Source organism: Rhinolophus ferrumequinum, chromosome 22, assembly GCF_004115265.2.
Source record: "Rhinolophus ferrumequinum isolate MPI-CBG mRhiFer1 chromosome 22, mRhiFer1_v1.p, whole genome shotgun sequence".
NCBI classification, from domain to species: Eukaryota; Metazoa; Chordata; class Mammalia; order Chiroptera; family Rhinolophidae; genus Rhinolophus; species Rhinolophus ferrumequinum.
Window position 1 is genome coordinate 48,970,011 of NC_046305.1, and position 20,928 is coordinate 48,990,938.

The following is a 20,928-nucleotide window of genomic DNA, read 5'->3' on the forward strand; positions in this document are numbered from 1 at the left end:
CCAGCTTAGAGGACCAGACTTGGGTGAGTCATTCCTTAGCTCTCAAATTCATTTCCTTATACACCATTACAAAACCCTACATGAAGACTCAAATTATATAATTTTAATATAATATTATAACACTCTTGGGATAACCAATATGTGCTGGCAGTTGTGTTAAAACATATTTTGTAGAACCTGAATAAGGCTCCTTCATCTGATTAAATGAAGCGTATCCTAAGATTTCAAGTCAAGTCGTTTGAAAAAAGACTGCTACCCTTCAGAATTATGTCTGTGTGATTCAGAAGTTTCTGCAAAGCTAATAGAATATGGAAATGAACTCGATGCTGAAGTTGATAGAGGACGGCTAATGCCATCGATATCACCAATGCCTAATATTTGTGTTCAAATGTCTTACTGATTGACTTGACAAGTGAATGCAATGCATGAACTTGGGAACATATTTGTATGGAAAATACTATCTTATACTTGCATATATTAAGTCTACACAGAATTTAGTTTGAGGAATAATGTCGCGAACTAATGGTTTAGGTAATAGCACCATCCATATTATTCGTTATATCCCAAGTCTCAATCCGGCCATCAGCAAACATTCCATTTCCATTGGAAGGCATTTTGTCCTGAGCAATTATCTGTTTGTCACCAGCTAGTGCACAGAAAAGTGACTCAGTCTTGTGATGATTTCTATTTGACAGGAGCTCCTTCCTCAAAAGCATTTATTTATGGTCTGCCTGGAGAAAGGATAGAAGCCCGTGCTAGGCTCGCTGGGACTCCAAATGAAAAGGATTTCTCTCTAAGCAAATGATGACATCACGAGGTAAATCCCTGCAAGACCAAGGATACAGGAATGGAAAAGAAAAACAGCCAGGCCACTGAGCTTGACATGTAACCTTTTTTATTTTGTGATAAAAATGCTTTCATATAAATTTCATCTTAGCTACTTTTAGAATGAAACTTTGAAAAGTAAAAACAAAGTGTGCATTTTCCTTACTATGTACAGTTAGGAATATGCAGTCATTTTATTGGTTACTGGGTTTCTCATACAAACAGATACAATATCACTCTTAAGAGAAATGTACACAAGAAAGGAGCCATAGTACCAGAATTAGGGATGGGAGCCTCAGGGCATAGGACACATCCTATCCAATAGTCACCATGCAGTCAATGCATTGGTTAAGGCCAAATTCCCCCAAACCACCTGCCAACAAAACATTACACCTTTGGTTCTTTTCTGTGCAAGAATTATGAACTAGCAATTTTAATAGTAAGATGATACAGAGGACTTGAGCATCAGGTGATTGCTTAACATTCAAATCTTTAACTCTTAGTCTTTCTTTTCTTCAAACCTCTACCCCCCTCACCCTCATGTAAGTCAGAAAATGATGCTTAATACAAAACAGAAGAAACAAATAAACAAAAAAAATCTATACCCAGAGGCTGACAGGAGTCAAAGGAAGAACTTACAAAAATAAAATAAAATAAAAAACCAAAAACGGGGGGCTGACCTATACATGGCATAAAAGATGTGTCCCCTTAAAAGCTAGTCTGCAATTCAGAACCCAAATGAGAAAGTGAGTCTCCATCTTACCTTTTCTTTGATTAGATAGGATACGACTCAAGGGTCCTTCAAAACCTCCGTGACTGACAAATGACTGAAAGGTAGTATCTTCCTCTTCATCAAGGAAGCCTGTTGTCTGTACCGGCAACTTTCACATTTCCTTCCCCCAAACGCAAAGGATTCCAAGGAGAAACATGCAAAGCGGGCCTACATTGTGCTTGGAGAGAGAGGAGGTTATGAAAGATCTGAGCTGCTGGATCAGAGACTGATACTTTCGGTAAGTGAGGCTGGAACAGGATGACAGAGCAGGGCAGGCGTGATGGGGTCCACGGTGATTCAGGCACATAGTGTCACCCCATCTGTGAATTAACAAATGGGTCCCAGGATAGAGTCACGGTTTAGAGTGATAACATGTTACATACTATTGAAGGGACTGGTCGAGTTGCCACGTGAGAGAAGAAAATACGGAATGAATAAACGATCTGCTCACATTCGAGCACAACTGTTATTGTTGGTTCACGAGCTTGGGCAGGAGTGAAAAAGCCACGTGTAGACTGCCGTGCTAACAGACACACAGGGCTTCTGTGTGGGACCTCAGACAGGTAAGTAAGTGGGAAGCGCTGAACACTCCCTGCCAAGGCAGAAATGAGGACTATTATTCAAACTGAAATAAAGTAGGCAATTCACCTATTACTATCCACCCAATGCCCCAGGGGAACTAATTTTCTGGATGTCATGACATCATAGCACCGGGTAGATGCGGCAGTGTGGTCACAGGACCAATTTATGTGCTGACTCAGGGAGAAGAGGAAAAAAACCATTGTCTTCCCCTTCTAGCATTGACTAGAAGGCTTCCGCCTTTGATAGAGGGTCGAGGAAGTTGTCAAGACCACAAATACAGAGAGCAGACTTAGGAGAGTGACAATCCCAATCTGAACACAAAGATGACCAGGACAGTGAATCTGTAATTGTCCCTTATCATCTAGAAGGTGACTCTAGGAAAGGAAAATGTCCCTGGTAAGCCTCGGTGTTAGTCGTCTTAAAGGAGATGCCGTGACTGTTTCCAAGGAAAAGAAATGGTAGCAAGAGTTAGCAAAGGCTGCCAGAGTTCCTCCCTTTCCAACTTTCTTAGAGGGTTGGCTTTGGCTCTAGAAAATGAACCCAATGTTCTATTTCCTGCACTTGAAAATCCCTGCATTCTGTGAGAACCTCCTGGGTGCACCCAGTAACTCAGACCATTCTGTGTGGAAGGAAGATTGGTGAACGGGCCCACGCTCAGAAGGAATCAGGAAGTAGAGACTGACCACCTGATGAAGGCAAGACTACCCTTGAGTCGAGGAAAGTTCCACTCTCGATGGTGAGGGAATATAGTTTGAGACATTTTCTTCTGTGAGGATTGATGGGAGCGAAGGCTCAGAAGCAGCCTGAAGCTTCTGAGATCTGGGAACAAATGTGTTTCACGCTGGCAGTCAGTGCAATGCTTGGCAGGAAGGGAGCCGACCTGTCAGTGGGTAACACTTCCTGCATGCGTTAGCTTATCTCTTGGTCATTCCAACGTTCCAAATCTTTTTTTTTTTTTTTTTTTTAAGGGAGTCACAGTACCTAAACTTGTCAAGGATAAAACTTCACACTGTCTAGGCCCACAAATGGAAAAAGAACTGATTCTTGCCTTTCCTCCTAGAAGGTTTATAGGAAGCCCTACATGCAGGCAAGAGACTTAGGTGCAGCTTCTTGAAGGGGTTGCCTGTCCCCAAATTGGGTTTCAAGAAAAATAATTCGCTCCCCTTCTTCTTCTTCTAGGAATGTTATGTAAGAGAATGCAATACACCCATTTTTTAAAGAAACGTACTAGAAAGGTTTCTATGGAGAACCATAACCAAAGTAAACCCGTGGGACTTCCAGGGACACTGGAAAAGAGGAGGGGAAGAGGTGGCTGAAGTTACATTTCAGGGCAGGAATGATTAGAAGCACAAAGGCCAGACCCTATAACTGCTGGTGGGGCTACAACCAGAGAGGTGCAAAAATTAAAGTACCAAATGAAGCCAAAAGAATTTCTAAGGATGAGAAGACGAGATAGGTCAGTTCAGCTAGAATTCCAGGGCACAACTGCCAACAGGACTCTACTGTAGAATCTTCTCACGGATACGGCAGAAGCCCCCGGGGCTTAAAATGCAGTTCAAGCTGCAAGAATGTCTGGGCGACGACAGGCATCCATCCAGTTCTCCAAATAAGAGAGAGTAAACATGGTTCCAAGTCTTGTGTTCATCTGGCATTTCCATGAACTTGGCTTGATGGGCAAGAGATTAGAAGGAGCCTCGTCCCTCCTCCTCGAAACCCTGCAAACACCCAGTGAAGCTGATAAAACTGCTTCTCTTGCATTATCTGAAAAGTGAGAGCGTTTCCTCTCTCCCGCCTCCAGGAACTGGTTCCAGAGATTTCTTCATGTCTCTCCTGGAGGACCTTCATTTGTTCCTCAGCAGCATTTCCGATAGCAGTTCTGTCCCTACACCGGAGGCAGACTCTTTCAGGCGTAAACCTGCATGTTGCTGCGTGGTGGCTCAGACATGTGTGTCCCAGGTCCCCGCTGACCTCCTCCAGCACTCCCAGGAGTAGGGCTGGTGGTCACATCGGACCAGTCAGAAGCAGAGTGCGGTGATGAACTCGACCACTGGTCAGGAGACTCGGGGGATGGTGTCAGGTAGGGATGCTCCCCCTGGAGGTGGCCGCTATGGCTGGGCGTTCGCTCAGCAGCATTTGAGGAAGCATAGCTATGCTGTGAAGGGGGTGTGGGATACTTGCCCACAGAGGCTGGAAAAGGATGATAGGTTGGGAGAATGGTCTGAGCAACCTGCCCATCCTGCTGGGGCATCATGGCAGTGGGGAAAGCCATATTGGGCAAACGAGCCATTTCTGGAATCTGGTACATGGTGGGCAGGGCGCCTGCAACAGCTGGAGGGCAGTTGGGCTGAGGTTGGGCTGCCCCAGCGGGTTGGGCAATACTGCCTTTGGGGATTAGCTGGAAAGTCACAATGGGGGGTAAGGGCTCCCGAGGGGTGGGTATATGTTTCCCTTCATGCGGCCTGCTCTGGGGAGCTATGCCAGGGGGGGTGCCCTCAGCTGGAGCAAGGACCATACCAAACATCTCATTGTACTGGGTCTCATTCATCTCCATGCGGTTCATCCAATCCGCTGGGACAGTGACTGGATGTAGCCTACTCAGGCTCCCCGCATTGCCACTGCCTGGCGGAACCATGTGATGGTGGGACAGCAGCTGGCTCACAGAGGGAAGCACAGTGCCGGCCCCATGAGCCAAAGGCTGAATCTCATGAAGGTTAGAGAAAGACAGTGCGTGCTGTGCGTGGACTGGGGCAGGGGCTGCGGCAGTGGCTAACAGAGGGTTGGGTGAGGCCTGTAAGATGCCAGGGGATGTAATCATTGGAGAGGATGTGGTGTCAGAAACATATGTGTGAGGAGACTCTAGGGAGTCGACTGGGGACAGAGTCACTGAGCTCTCCGACAGCTGGCCCTTGTCACCCAGAGACTTCTTCCTCCTACTCCCCTTGGCATCCTTGGCATCCTTGGCCAGGTTAGGGAGGCTGGTGGGCATGGCATTCTTGGCATTGGGCCGTCTGGGCTTTTTGCCCATCGGGGTATGCTTCAGACTGAGGAAGGATCTGTTGGGCCCACAGATGACAGGTGAGAGAGCAGAGGTCAGTACAGTGCCTGGAGGGCTCGGGGTCACGTTGTACTCGTCCAGAAGCCGTACAATGTCGTGGTGCATACGGTCCCGAGCCACGTCTCGGGGAAGGCGATCCATGTGGTCTGTGATGTCCCGATTGGCAAAATGGTCTAACAGGATCTTGGCTGCTTCATAGCTCCCCTCTCGGGCAGCAAGAAACAGAGGTGTCTCTTCCTACAGAAAAGGTCCACAAACAGCACATTTTAATAACACTCAAGAATACAGCAGTGTTTCTCAATCTTTTGTTATTATCATCTCCTTAGATATTTTTTGCAAACTGTCTCCCACATGAAGTTTTAATACCACATATAAACTGTGTATCTAGCTATGTGCTGAATGAATATCTGTGTTTCATAGATAAAAAGACTAAGATTATTTCACCCCTCCCCAAGCACCAATTTTGCCCCATTAAGGGCAATACTTCCTTCGTTGTGAAGGTGTGAAATAAAGCATGCCCTTGAGCCAGAGATCCACTTAAAAGAGCACTGAGCTTATCAAAATAGGGTTCTAAGAGGAAAAAGAGTTAGAAAGAAGACAGATAGGAGAGGAAGAACTTAAAACATGCACAGACCTGGGAAAACTAAGAGAAAGTAAAAGAAAGCAGAGAAAAAACCAAACAAAACAATATGTACAAGAAAGAGCTAAAACGGGGGAAAAGAGGAAATAAATGAGAGAAGAAAAGATGAGGCAGAGAGGGCTGGCACGACCTAAAACTCAGAGCAAGAAAAGCACACAGGATGATGTCCAACAACAGAAAAAAAGACCAGCAGGAAAACAAAAACAAACGAGAGAAAAAGAAGGGAGCAGAAAAGAGAACAGCAGAAAGGGAAATGTCAAAGAAAAGAGAGGCAGAGAAGGCTATATACCCAAGCGATTTACAGGACAGCCTGCCTGGATCAGACTGAGTACTGAGTAGGCTCAGCACTGACCCACCCAGTGGGATAAGCCCAACAGCCTTCCTCAAGCTCTCTGGACCCATCAGGAGCCATGGGTGAAAAGGGAAGGCCCCGTATTCTGAGGCACTGCTATGTCTGCCCTCCAGCTCAGAGTCCAGACTGTACCTTGTTGTCCTGCATGTCTCGATTGGCCCCATTTTTCAACAGCAAAAGTGTTGCCTCCACATTATTGACAGCAGCTGCCCAGTGAAGAGCCGATTTTCCTGCGTGGAAAAACATGTGTATAAGCAGTCGGAGAAGGAACATGTCCTATTCCCAGTACAAGGAAGCACCATGACTTGTACAAGGAGACCGTGACCTCCCCAGAGAGCAGCAGGAAGCCAGTTCTCTGTGGGGGCCTTAGGAAAATATCCAAGTATTATCTTCTTTCCCTCTGTTCTAGAAATACTTCAGCACAGGCTGCCTAGCCTGCAGAAGACCTCTAGGTTAAAGGATCATTTGTCTATGGTACCCCTGTCCTCCCCATGGCAGTCTACCCTGTCACACATGGAAGACAGTAACCTATTTATTTATTACACGCCAGAATGTATATTTAGGAGATCTCACAACACCCCCAGTGAATTCAGCTCTCATGAGCCGTCAGAGCCAGAGTAGCATGTCAGGGAACCTACATTGGGAGACCTTTGAGAACCAAAAACCCTCACTAAAAATCCCTTTTCCATATTCACCTACAGACCTCCCAGTGGCTCTCTCCATTTGCTAAAAGGAAGAATGAATGAATGAATGAATGAATGAATGAATGAATGAATGAATCTTCCGTGGACTTGGATGTGACATGGGTCTTTACGGATCGTAGACCAGTTCTCCTCCTTAGAGGCATGCTGTGCAGGTAAGAGTCCAGATCCCTGCCTCGCCCCTACCGTGGTCATCCACTGCATTCACATCTGCTTGGCAGTTGATCAGCTCTGCCACCATTCCCTCCACGGCCAGGCGGGCAGCCAGGATCAAGGGGGTAGTGCCATCATTCATCCTGGCATCGAGATCAGTTACTCGGTTGCGGATCAGAATCTGGAACAGGAGAAAGTACAGAAAAGAGAGTCACCTAGATAAAAGGATATAATTAAGCTAAGGGAAGAAAAAAGAGCGTCACAGCGGAGGCTACTCTGTAAGTTCCTGGATGGCAGGAAATGTCTTGTTATTTTTGTTACCAAGTTTCTATGATGGTCAAGCAACCACTGTTTGTTGAATGAATGAATGAACGAACGAACAAATGGGTGCTCAAGAGACAATGGCTCATGCAAAGTGAAGAACTTCTACTTTCTAAAGGAAGAAGAGGGATGTGGGAAAATACCATAACCTCTATTATGGTGTACAGTTTAAGATGATTCAGAATGCTTCCCATTTCTTCATAAGGGTAAAAATAAAAAGTACACTGTGAACTCATGTCAAGAAAACCACTTAAGGAACAGGTGGGAGCCCACACGGTCAGATAAACCTGCAGGTGGAAGCTGACACCACCCAAGGCTTCATAACAGATATCACTCCCGTCTGATCTACTCATTTGGGAAGCATTTGTAGCACACCAAAAAAAAAACCCATGGCGATTAAAAATCAAAAGACTGCTGTGATCTGTTGGCTCTACCGCTACCTCGCTGTGGATAACACTCGTAGGTCCGTTTGCCTGCCCCCTGTTGTCTGCTTTCCCTCCCAGCAAGCATGACTCTACCATCTGCCTTATTCTCTCAAAGGATCGTTGAACAAATACAATGGGGTAGTAAGTGCCTTGACAAAGATAAGACATGATAGCCGGTTCCCTAGGGAACCAGCTTTTCTCGTGTTCTTTACCTGGAAGACCCCTTGGGCGTCAGCGGCCACTGCAGCGTGCAGGGGGCAGCGGCCCATGTTGTCCTGGGCGTTGGCGTCTGCACCTGCATCCAGGAGACGCTTGGCAGCGTCTGCCCTTGAGTAGCGGGCGGCAAGATGCAGAGCCATCTCCCCGGTCCGGTCCGTCTGGGCCTGGAGGCTGGCACCCTGGTAGACTAAGTCTGTGATGATGTTGGCAGACGAGTCTTCTGCGTCTTCGTCTTCGTCGCTCATATCTGAGCTGCCTCCTCGGAGAGAAGCCAGCATGAGTGGGGTGCACCCATCTACAGGAAAGGAAAGTCCCCAAAAAGTAGTCAAGGAGGAGAGAAGGACGTTCATGATCATTTAACCCTAGGGTTGGGATAGTTCAATTTGAAGAAAGTTATTCTGATGGGGAAGATAGGCCTGTGCTTCTCGCGGTCACTGGCCATTCCTGTCATATGGGCCACCTACTTGTCCTGTGACAATGTCCCTTCTGTAAAGAGCAACGGGAAAGCAAGCATCTTTTTAAGCTGGAGGTTCCTCTCTAAGCTAAACAAGTTTTTCTGTTCAAGTTTCTAAGCGCTGGGTTAATTTAAAATGGACAACATTAAAAAATACCCAATATGAATAGAACTAAGGTGTCAGGTGAACTAATTCTTTACCCCTCTGATTTGGGGATCCTACTAAAATCCATCCCGTCCATTCAGCCTATTTCAAGCGTGCTGTCTGCGAAGCAATGTGAAGTCCTTCCCTCTCTTGCCATGGAAGTTCCTGTTTCCTGTGCGCCTGTATCCCTTAAGCATTGTTTACTCAAGCTGATTTACAATCTGTGAAACTGGCAGGGGGCATATCACCAAGCGGGACATAACATGGGAGGGATAACACAGAACCACGGGCGGGCCTGGCCTGGTGAGAGGGGCAGGTGGGGCGCTGACCTGGGCCCCGGACGTTCACGTCCAGCACGGCCACCTCCTGCTCGGCCTGCGGAGGAGTGAGAGCCAACGACGGAGTCCTGCGGATATCTGCAGCCTCCAGGTGCTGCTGTGTCCAGGGACGTCGGTCGATGGGGTCATCTTCTTCTGAGAGTAAAGCCTCATCTTCAGCCTGAGAGGGGGAGACAGCTGTCCCTATCAGCCTGGCCCACCACCAGGACCCACAGACAAGGGGCTAGTCCAGGCTCCATCACTTCTCCTAATCTCCCACCTAGTCTTTTCTCTCCTCCCACTCCAGCCTTCCCGATTTTTATCCACATCAGCTTCCCACAGCTCTCACCTGCGTGGCGTCATCTGGACAACTCTCCCAATGTCCCCATCCCAAACTCTAAGCTTCAGCCTTAATATGTGCCCCATCTTACCTGCCTAATACGCTATCTACAGAGCCCCAAAGCACCATTTTCTTGCTTCTGGGCTTTGGCTTATGTTGTTTCCAGCGCCTGCCATGCATGGTCTCTCCCAATTATTTATTTGACCAACTCCTACCTACCCCTCCAATAAATTCCTCTTGTTGGTCCACGAAAGCACACTCTGCTTACCTCTACCTCACCGGCATGGCTCAATGGGACTACACAGTCTCTACCAGACTGTGAGGATCGTGAGAATAGGGAACAAGCCTTGTTCAAGGTTAACTCCTTGTACCGAACAGTGCCCAGCACACAGCAAGCATTCAGGAAATATGTGGTGAGCAATAATTATTATTATAACGTCCAATGCAGCTACGCTTTATTGAAGATGTAATATGCGATAGCAAATAGGTAAGGCAATTTATACGTGTTGGCGCACTTAACTCTCATCACAACTCAGAGGAAAGAATTATTATTATCCCTATTTAACAGCTATGGATGATTAACTACAAAGAAGGTAAGTAATTTGCCAGCTACTGAGTCGCAGTTTTGGACTTGAATCCAGTTCTCTTGTAACTAAAGCAACGTCTATAGGACGGCATGCCTGTAATTCCTCAAGCACTCATTTCCTGAAGCTGATTCAGAATACCCATGGGAGGCATACGTATCCCAGCCACGTATGGACAGTTACGGACGGATGGTCTCCTTTTACATCGGCCGCAGCCTAATCTACCTCCTACTTCTAAATGGTTTTAGTTTCCTAGGCTCAAGATGGGGGGCCTCCAAACTCAGTGGCCACTGGCTTTCTTCTACTGTTTCATTCCACCTTCCCTTCCAGAAAGGGAAGTGCCCAGACAGGATAAGGGAGACGTCTCGCCATGAAGGAAATTGCTATTTACACACCTCGGTCCTTATTCGACTATCATCTGCATGACACTTGAGGAAGAAGCATGTTTGTTTTATTATTTTTAGAGTTCTTGTTGCAAACATGCGTGGACAACCCAAGGCCATCAATGACTAGAGATTCTGGGCTTTCATGAAACACGGGCTAACCACTGCCTGGGCAACACGGAAAGACTATCACTCCCATTTGGGACACTCCAGCTACCAAGGACAGAGATTTGAAATGTGACCGGAGAATGACTGATCATGGTGGCTTTACCTTGGCTTTCTTTGGCTGAGGTCCTTCATCATCCACCCAATGTTCACTTGTTCCGGAACCAATTAGATTGGCCTCTGAGACTTGCACGGAGAGATTTCTGAAATGACAGGATTATGAAGGGGAAAAACAAGAGCAGAGGTTATGTCATCAAGGTATATAGTGGTTTTCAATATTTTTTCCATCATGACACACTCCCATTGCTAGACTTTTCGGGGCCTTGGCCCAAAAAGGATGGCCAGTATTTTTAATCCCCGAGCAAACATCCTTTCCTGTCCCACCAATCCAGAGCTTACAACCAAAGTGTGTCTGAACACAGGAGCTGACTCCGATGTGACAATAAGTACAGAACGGAAGCCCAGACTCTGACTGGTTTTCAGTCATTCAACGGGCATTGAGAGTTATGGCCAAGTGGGGTAGCGTGGCGTGGCCACAGATCAGGATTTAAAATCATGACTCAGCAAGATCTGCTTTGTGATGTATCCCTGCTTTTATTCTACCGTGAACAGTAGCTTGTGGCTAAACCCTCTTACTTCAGCCCGACGGCGTCCTGTCCCACTGGTTCACGACGCTTGTGGTTGCTGGAGTCTCGGCGAAGGGTGAAGCCTTCCGGCAGCCAGAGGGAGCCATGCTTCCGCTTTCGTTTGGCCATGATGACCCCCAGCAGGAGAATAAACAGGATAATGACCACAGCAACGGCAAGTAGATAGAGAAGCTGAGTGCCTTTTGGATTCGGGGACTCGCCTGCAAGTCAGAGAGACCAGGAAAGTGCTGCGTAAGACACCAATCTCTCAATGCTAGCTTTAAATGTACTCAGAGGGCAGCCCTGCCCTCACCAGCTCTGAAAAGTAAAGAGCTGTACATTGAAAAGGGTGTCCTCTTCTCTCGGCCCCCACCTGAAGCCCCCCTCCTCTCCCTTCCTCCCTTAACAGCAGTGCTACTCACTGATGACAGACACGAGAGGGTAGGACAGGGTCCCCTGGATGGCGTGAGACGCCAGCAGAGCTGCTGCCGCATCTGTGTTCTTGAAGCACTGGTCTGAATCTTGAACACACTGGCGGTTGTCAATCTCCAGAAACACCTTAGAGCTGTGGGTGCCAAGGGAAATGGTGAGTAACACAGAGGGTGCCAGCCAGGCGAGCCGAGCTAGAAGGGGTCGCTGACCCTTCCTTCCTCACACTCAGGGTTGTCCCCTCCACCTCTGTGACGCTGCCTCCTCCAGAAAGATCTGAGAAACTAAAATACTGTCCCTTTCGATCCTAACCGCTAATTCCCACTTAGGGAATGTCTCACTTTCCTTGGCCCGGCTGAGTCCCGGCCTTCCGACTTAGGCAACACAACCCAAAGGATTAAGACCAAAGAGGAAACTCCTCCAACAGGGAGCTGAGGCCACCCCGGCCGAGGGGTAGCGATTCTGCCTTGGAGCAGGCCTTCCTGACATCGCGTTCCTGCGTGCTCTCGCCCACCTTGCAGCAACACTTCACGCTTACAACACAAATACTGGGACAATGCCTACGTTTTGCTCGGTGGGCTCTTCCACGGAGCCGAGCTTTGCGTTTTCAGAGAGTCAGTTATGACTTCTTCTGTATACCGCAGTGCTCGGCTTTCTAAAATCAAACTTCAAGACAGACGCGCGACAACCAAACACGTACCCAGCCACCTCCTGCTCTTGATCATCAGGCAGGGACCTGCGTGCCACGCGCTGCTTCTTCGTGGCCGCTGACTTCTCTCCGTAATAGGGGTAGACCATGAGGTCCCCTTGCGGGTCCCGTTTGATGCGCAGGTTGGTGTGCAGCAGGGTGCCGAGGGCCCGCAGGAAGCTGCGCGCGTCCTGCAGCAGCTGCTCCGGGGGCATGAGCACCACGATAACCAGCGTGCCCTCCGCCAGGTGCTCCGGCCGGTCGGCGGCACAATCCAGCCCATCCCAGCCGCACTCCTCACTGTTGCATCCCTGGTCGCAGTGGTTGTCTTTGAAGTGGTCCGCGCAGTATTTGTCGTACCTGTGGGAGGCGGCAGAGGGAGGAAAGGGGCTCAGGGCACACGGGGAGCTCCTGTGAATTTTCCTACCCCTCTGTGGCCCGGGACAGGGCACTGGGGAATGCCTCGTGAAGACTTCTTGGGTTTCCTGTCCCCGACATCTGACAGGACACAGAATCTACACCACGCAACATCCGTGGGTGCTCCCCGACTGAGCAAACAACACCGCTCACTATGCCACGTGGATCTAGGGCCCCCTGGCAGCTCGTGCTCTTGTTAAGTCAGACTGGTCAACAAAGCTGCATCCCTGAAATGCAAACCAGCCCAGGTCACGCTTCCTCTAGTTTTGTACCTACTGCCCCCGGTGAGGTAACGATGGGCTTTCGGAAGGGAAAGGTGCCTCCCGAAACCAAAGCACAGCTCTGAACCGTCAAGAGCTGCGGCACAGGACCATGGCAGTGTGGCTGATGTCTGTCCCAATCAAGACTGAATCCCAACTACGGAACGGAGGTGGGGAGGGGTGTGTCCCACACAGGATACCAGATGTAACTCGTACAGCCCCTTTCGAATACGGGGAAAGGACACTGAGTCCCCAAACCTAAATGCTGCACAAACCATTTCATCGACCCTCCGCCCCCCTCCCCTGCCCTCCCCTCCCCTCCTCCCCCACTGCCATCCGCTGATAGTTACACCATTGGGACAACCTGCTTCGCAAGCCCAATGAACCCACGAGGGGTCCAGAAGAGCTGCATGTGCTTTGGCAAGCTCTTCCAGCTCCCAGATCTCGGTGCCCTGGCCTGTGAGAAACCATTAGCAATACTTATGCCTCACGAGGTTGTTGAGAATCAGTCGGGATCAGATTAAATGGATGGCTAAGAGGCAAGCACTACGTAAACCGTAAAGCACCCTCTCACTGCAATAGCGAAGAAAGACCAGGAGGGTGAAGAGGCCCCATTTAGCTTAGGCTTCCTGAGAAATCCAGCTGGGGAACGCCGGTCTCGGGGAAAGGAAAGGGGTGAACAGAGAGAGGTACAGACCTTTCCATCCATCCTGCAGGCAGGTTATGTGAGAGGCTGCCTGAGCGTGGGTTAACACTACTTCCGAAAGTTATTTCCCCAGGAGGTCGCGAGAGCAGCAGGTGAGAAGGCAGAGAGAGGCAGAGAGAGGGTGCTTGGGCAATGAGCATTCCTGGGCCTCTGCCAGCAAGGGGCTGCACAGGGGAGCCTGCGAGGGGACAGGGCTGACCCCAGGGAGAAGAGGGCCTCAGGGCACCAGTCTGCAAAGCAGAGGCAGCTTGGGCGGGAGCCCTGGAGTGTTTAGGAGCAAGAACAAGAAACCGAGGTGTGTTAGTGACAGCATCCCTCCGCTTCGGGACCCTGGACCCTTACTTGCACGTCTTGCTGTTGCCCTGGCATTCAAAGTTGTCAAACAGGCACTCGGCCGTGTTGCACAGCTCGTCACACTGGTTGTTGATGTAATCCCAGCAGGGAAGTGGGGAGGAGCAGTTGGCCCAGGGGTTCTCCATGGTGAGGGAGCAGTCCCCCCCATCCCACTGGCAGGCGTGGCTGTTGCAGGCCTCATCACAGACGCCGTCCCGAGCTTTGTCGGCGCAATACTGGCTCAGACAGGTGGCAGGCGGGGTGCTGGTGGGGGCGGGGTAGAGTTCACAGTGGTTGCCCCAGAACGGCGGAGAACACTGGCAAGAGTAGTAAGGAGGCTGGCGCTGCGGGTAGCAGCTCCCCCCGTGCTGGCAGGGGCTACTGGCACAGCCCGATTCGCAGTCCTGGGGGTTGGGGCAGAAGCAGCGGGGTCCCGAGGCCGTGTGCACGCACTGCTCCCCTCGCCTGCACTTCACTTGTCCACAGCTGCTCTGGCATCTCGCCCCGGAGAAGCCCTGCGGAAACGAGTGAACCAATGAGGGCGGTGGGCCGGCTCTCGAGGGCAGGCCCCCCTTGCCTTCTGAGTCCCCTCCGCCACACCTCTACACCTTGCTAAGATCCCTCCATGCAGCCTCCTGGACCAAGTTCTGGCAAGGCACCTCCTCAAGTCAACCTGCAGGTCAGGGCTGAAGCCTCCAAGGGATGATGTAGATTCTACCCGTCTAAGAGATCACTTCTAAATTAAGTCCACAGGTCACACTGGGGTAAGAGTCCGGTGACACGGTTCGTACGAACAGCTTCCCTAACCATCATTAGATCACTCATATAATGGCTTGGCAGAGGGCGCTTCGGGGGGAAATCGTATCAGGAGTTCTGGGTATCTGAAAACGTTTCCCACGTCAGTTCATTCTTACACTTTCTGCTTAGCCCAGGCCTAGTGTTCCTTTTGGCATCTCCCCACCAACCTCCTGTTTTCAGGAGGTTTCAGCCTCTGGCCGTGGCAAAAGCGTTTGCATAGCAAATGGCTAAAAGTAGGCTTCCTTCTAGTTTCAGAAGCAGCTTGCTCCCAAATATAGCCCCTGCTAACAAATGTAAGCCGAGCAGCATTTTCTAACCAACTCTGCCCCTCTCTGGGTAGCAAGACTAGAAGCTAGAGACACTAGTCCTGTTTTCAAGGGAACATTCCACCACTTCCTGTGCTTTTCCCTGGGGGCCTCTGAAGACGGAGTCACAGGTTAGGGAGCTCCCTGTTTCTGGCAGTATTTTAACAGCTGTGATTGGAAAACCCACGCATTTGCTTCTGAAGGAGCTAAAATGAAGCAGCCTCCCAATGGAACTTGGAAAAACCAGGTTTGCTCTCAGCTTCGTCGCGGACTGTCTGGAGGAGAGGATGCACCTTACAACAGCACTTACCGGGGGACAACGACAAATGAACCCGTCAGGCATGTTGCTGGCCATGGCACAAGTCCCTCCGTTCAAGCAGGGCATCTGGGGACACACATCGACGAAGGTTTCACAGTGACGACCTCGAAGCAGAAAACAAAAAGGCGTGTGGAAAGGCAGGAGTAGGAAGGGTGTGAACTCGCCCAAGGATCAGAGATGGAGGGAGAGGTGTGCAACTGCAGTCCTAAGCCAAAGGGGACACGAGAGGATGGAGGAGCCATCACCGGGTCTCAACACGGTTGACCTGTCACTGGTTCCGGCCAGGCCCCTCGCCTGTCTTATCTACACAATAAGCACACGTGGCACACATTCCCGACCCACTCGGAAGACTGGACGGATGCGAAAAATGACTCTAATACCATGAAACAAACAAACAAACAAACAAACAAAAAAGGAAAACGACAGCTTGTTTTCAAGGCACTTAGTTTTCCTAAGTCCAAAGAAACCTTTAGAAAACTCTTTTTTCACTGCGTCTTGCTCACATCTTCTACTTCATAGGAGAGGTTACACCAGACCAATACATATAAATGGTGAGTGGCAACTGACAGAGACTTTTCATCTGTAACATCCCCTTTCAATCATTTGTTAGCCTTTCTGTAACCTAACTGGCACTGCTTTAAAATAAAGCTCCATTTGCCCAGGGTTCATTGGCTCCAGAAACAATTCTAAAACAGAAGGTATCTCCAGGCCACGACTCCATGATCAAGGGAACTAAGCAACTGAACTGAAACTATGGGGGAGCCGTGGAGGCCCAGGTGGGACCTCGTGGCAAATACAGGGGACAGGCCCCATCTGGCCGGCCGTCACTTGGAAGGGAAGAGGTGGTCTCCATTCCTCCCTTCATCTCTCTTCTCCTTTCTTTGTAAGTGTCCGTCAGTAGTCCAGAAAAAGGAAGCCTCAGAGGCAATGAAAGGAGCAGGAGCCAGCTTTGCTTCTGTGGCTTCCCACACAAATCGTGGCTGGTATGAGGCTGTAGACGACTGTACTCTTTCTGCCCAACTTGCTTCACTAACTAAGGCGTTCGTAATGGATTGTGCCTCTGTTGATATTCATCCAGGCATCTTTCCTATTGCAAAATCCTTCCCATTCTTGACAAAATTCCAAAGTTCTTAAAGGTAGCATATGTTTAAAACTGGAAGGGAGGAAATCTGGGGATAGGCTCAGAATGTAGCAGGGTCCAATGTGCCACATTATTAGTCAGGAGACCACTACAGCCTACAGCCTGACTCCCAACGATTACTGCTACAGCATAAGGTTCAAAATGACCCCAGAAATGCAAGACAGATTTCTAAATGGAGCATCTGATGATACGACCACATAGACACGAACACGTATTTCAGTCCCCAAAAGTCACCAAGCTGCCCTTTTCTGGAAGTACCTAGTAAGTGCCTAGGAGAAAGCCCCTATGCTGAGGCCAGGCTTGGTCACCTTTATGGTCTGTAATGAAAAAAAAAGAAGCTTGAAAAAAGACTGGGAACATGGCCACGTCTTAGCACTACAGGTCACACCTGTGACCACGGCCGTTTTCCAGTTCACACTCCATCAACTGAGTTTTGGTTAAACTCACTCCAATCAGGACCTCCTCCCCCCTAAGCGTCCTGTAAGATTCTAAGCCTCTCTGGACCCCCCCAGGTGGAAAGGTCACAGTGGCAGTGATGATTCAGGAATTCAAGGCCTTACATGCCAAAGGGAGGCGGAGAGAGGAAACCAGAGTTTGAGGGCAGGTTCCTGAAAACAACATGTTATTTTGCTCAGAAGAAGAGTTCTGTGGATGGTTGCTGGGAGTGGCCGCACAATGTAAATAAACGTACTTAGTATCACAGACTTGTACACTTAAAAATGGTTACAACGGTAAACTTTGTTACGTGTATCTTACCATAATTAAGAGATGCAAAATTTTGCTCAACTACTCCCAACATTCTATTTCTTTTTAAAAATATATTTCTGCTACATCAATGTATAACGAAAGAGAAAACCTGTCTCCGGGAAAACAAAAGGTAGAGATGGGTCGTAACATCGGAGGATCGCCGACCTAAGAAAGAGTTGGGCCCTGGAATGAAGCTAGGCTAGTTTTCAGGTCTAGGAGAAGCTTCCCGTGGGTGTGTGAGATGTCCCAGGGGCCTCGTTTCCTCCCTGAGAGCCCCTCCGCGGAGCGGCCCGGCAGCGTGGGAAGGCTCTCACCAGTGTAGGCGCTGCGGCAGACACACCGGTAGTCGTTGATCAGCTGTATGCAGTCCAGGCTGCCCTCAGAGCTGCAAGGGTTGGACAGGCACTCGTTGATGTCTCCCTCACACCGCTCTCCGGCAAAGCCAGGAAGGCAGCGACAACTGTAGCCCCCAATCTTATCCACACACCGACCCCCATTCAGGCAATGGGGTCCCTTGGCACAGTCATCAATGTTCTCTTCACAGAGCAGGCCTGCAGGAAAGAGAGGAGAGAGAGCGAGCATTATGCCAAATCCTGGAACACTGCTTTCCAGCAAGGGAGAGCCACCCTTGTTGGCATTTTCACAATTGGTCGGGTTAGACTTCTCAATCTGGGGTAGGACCTTCTAGGTCAGGCAGAACAAAGCACACTCTTGTTGCATGGCAACCACCATTCTCCTGGTGACCAGGAAGAGCCAAGGAAAAACGATGCTTAGGCCTTCCTTCACGTGGACTCTCCCACTCAATGCAATGGTCCCCTAAGGAGCAACCAGAATTATTTATCCCACCTGAGAGACTAGGAAACGAGCTCAAAGAGACTAACATTTTTTTGTTAATTTATTCAATTTAATTCAAAATATAAAAACGTTCAAAAGAGAATATAACCATAAATACACAGATTACAAGTAGTATGTAAAAATATTGGTAGAAATTAGCACTAAATTTTGAATGATTTTTTTTTTAGTTTAATACCCACTGACTTTTTGTTTTCTGTAAAATAGTGTAGTACACTAGTTTCTTATTAAAAAAAAATAGGAGGAAATATCCTATTGAGAGCTTCAAGGTGATTTTATTTAAAACAGAACTCATTTCATGTACTATAGATATCCATGAGCCATCTAGTATAAATATCTGTAAATACTTTTGAGCAGGAAACAAAAGAAATCAATGACTATTCCAGAAACGATCCCGGGATCAACTAAAAAATTACAAAAGAATGGAAAATCGTTCTGCATTCCTACCTCTGGCATCTGTAGTATACACTAACGTAAGCAAGACTATCAAAAAGAAGAATGAAAAGACCTCATTTTCAATAACAGCAGCAAAAGATAAATACCTAGGAATAATCTTAATAAGGAATGTATTACACCCATGTGAAAACTTTTAAAATAGTCCTGAAAGACACAAAAGGAGACTTGAAAACAATGGAAAGACACTATGATTTGGTTAAGAAGACTCTACATCACAAAGAGCTCAGTTTTCTCTATACACATTCACAAAATTGATATGACCCTGGTAAAAAAATAATAACAGGATTTTTTAAGAGACAATCTGATTCGAAAATTATATGGAAAAATAAATGATAACCATAGCCTGGAAACCCTCGGAAAAGAAGATACATAGTAATGAAAACCTCTAGGGTCGTATTGATCCATCAATAGAACAAAAGAATAAAAAAGGAAGTCCAGAGAGACTTCCAAATACACCTGGGAGTTTAGAATTTAATAAAGGTGCCATCTTGAATCATTGCATAAAAGATCAAGTATTCAAAAATCAGCAGCAGTGGGGGAAGAGTTCTCCAGTATTCTAGCACTTGAAAATATGGGAGCATTCCCTTATAATCTTAGAGTATGGAAAACGTTGCTGACCAGGATTCAAAAGCCAGAAGCCATAAGAAAAGACCGATAGCTTCAACCTGATTAAAAATAAAAAGCTCTGCATGAAAAACAAACCAATCAAAAAAAAAGATCACCATAAAGAAAATCAAAAGACAAAAAAACAATACATTGGGAATATATTTACATTTTGTATCACAGACAGCTAATCTCTGTAAAATGTTAAGATCAAGAATGGAGTGGAAATAAAGGCTACAGATCTGAACAGAGACACCACAGACAAAGGAAAACCAAATGACTCTTAAAAGAGAATATGTCCATCCACACTTGAGGAGAAGCTGGTATGCTCATACACTAGCTCAGCAACAACAATCAAAATTACAAATGCACACACGTATTCTCTAATCCAGCAATTCCATTTCTGAACATTTAGTCTACAAATATACTTACACACATGAAAGAAAACCCAAATTTCTATCGCTAGAGCACTGGTTAAGTAAAATAGGGTATGCCCATAAAAAGGAATTCTAGTGATAAAAACAATTAAGGAAGTTATGTATTTTGATATGGAAACATATCCAATTAAGTAAAAAAAAAATCAAGTGCAAAAGAGTGTTTCTAATATCTATCTTCAGAGTAAGAAGTGGGAAAAATTAAAATATCTTTGGCTTCTATAAACATAAATTCTGAAGGATACATAAAAACAACTCCCGAAAGATAAATAAGAAACTAAAAAAAAGTGGTGGTTACTTGTTTGTGGGTGAGGGAGAACTAGGTATGGGGGAGGGGGTTGGGAAGGAAGGAGACTTTTCACTGCATGCTTCTTTGTGTGTGTGTGTGTGTGTGTGTGTGTGTGTGTGTGTGTAAAAGTTTGGACCATGTGCACGTTGCCTATTTATAAACTAAATTGAAAAAATTAAGCAAAAACAAATAAAACCAGTATGTGCTCCCCCTCTCATAGAAATATTGGTACTTAGGGACTGCTAGTAAAATGAACATGAATGCCTGTCTCCTGATAGAATGGGGCTGGCGGTAACGGACAAACTGTTCAAGTGAAAATGAGCTCAACCTCAGCCTGAAGCCAGGTAGCAGGGACAGGCAGGATTTGTCCTGTCAGTTAGCCTTTGACCTGGGAACTGGAGGTGTCCCCAGGCAAGATCCACTGCTCAAGAGTATAGGAATAAAAACAATCATTGTGGTAACTCTTGTAACGAGGTTACGGGTCTTGAGAGTCTCCTGTAATGTTGACCAACGGCTAGAGAAATCAAGCCAGGAGAGATGAACACCAGTCCACATATCTAACCAAACACAGTATAATAACTTAAGGAATTGTAAGGATGATAAACTCAAAGAGACCCACACCTGCACACATCAGAACCAAAAGACAAAGACAGCGAGAGTACCAAAGAGAGAAGCAGCTATCTTAAGAGACCTTCAGTAAGTTTAACAGCTGATTTCTTCTTAAAAAAACCTGGAGGTCCAAAGGCAGTGGGATGTCAAACTCAAAGCGCTGAAAGCAAAAGATTGTCAATAATAATAGGCAGACTATTGTTTAAGCCATCCTTAGCAAACGGGTAGAAGAGGGAAACTTTGTTGCCTTACGCAGTGGTCTATCCTAAAACTCTCTCTCATTGATCAAAAGCTCGTGGTAGAGCAGACAGTTTAACGTTCAGTGAATATCCACGTGCTCGCCCACATTTCCTAGTCTCCACATTTCCTAGTCTCCCTTGGAGTAAGGTTGAGAGCATTTTACTAATTCTGGCCAATATACTGTAAGCAATAGTGATGGGTGTCACTTCCAGACTGAGGTCATGGAAGCTGCTGCCTGACTTT

At 47.6% G+C, this 20,928-nt stretch overlaps 1 protein-coding gene across 1 annotated transcript in view; it reads right to left on the bottom strand.

Moving 5' to 3' along the window:
• Positions 1–1,297: 1,297 nt before the first annotated feature.
• NOTCH2 (notch receptor 2) overlaps positions 1,298–20,928 on the bottom strand; it is a 147,755-nt gene continuing 128,124 nt past the window's right edge. Inside the window, exons 23-34 of the mRNA XM_033092161.1 lie at positions 17,517–17,753; positions 15,306–15,418; positions 13,902–14,407; positions 12,189–12,536; positions 11,482–11,624; positions 11,070–11,280; positions 10,540–10,636; positions 8,974–9,142; positions 8,039–8,340; positions 7,114–7,261; positions 6,359–6,456; positions 1,298–5,471 (exon numbers count right to left, since the gene is read on the bottom strand). Coding sequence (XP_032948052.1) covers positions 4,083–5,471; positions 6,359–6,456; positions 7,114–7,261; positions 8,039–8,340; positions 8,974–9,142; positions 10,540–10,636; positions 11,070–11,280; positions 11,482–11,624; positions 12,189–12,536; positions 13,902–14,407; positions 15,306–15,418; positions 17,517–17,753 — 3,761 coding nt within the window. The 3' untranslated portion in view covers positions 1,298–4,082. The remainder of the gene's footprint in view (positions 5,472–6,358; positions 6,457–7,113; positions 7,262–8,038; positions 8,341–8,973; positions 9,143–10,539; positions 10,637–11,069; positions 11,281–11,481; positions 11,625–12,188; positions 12,537–13,901; positions 14,408–15,305; positions 15,419–17,516; positions 17,754–20,928) is intronic.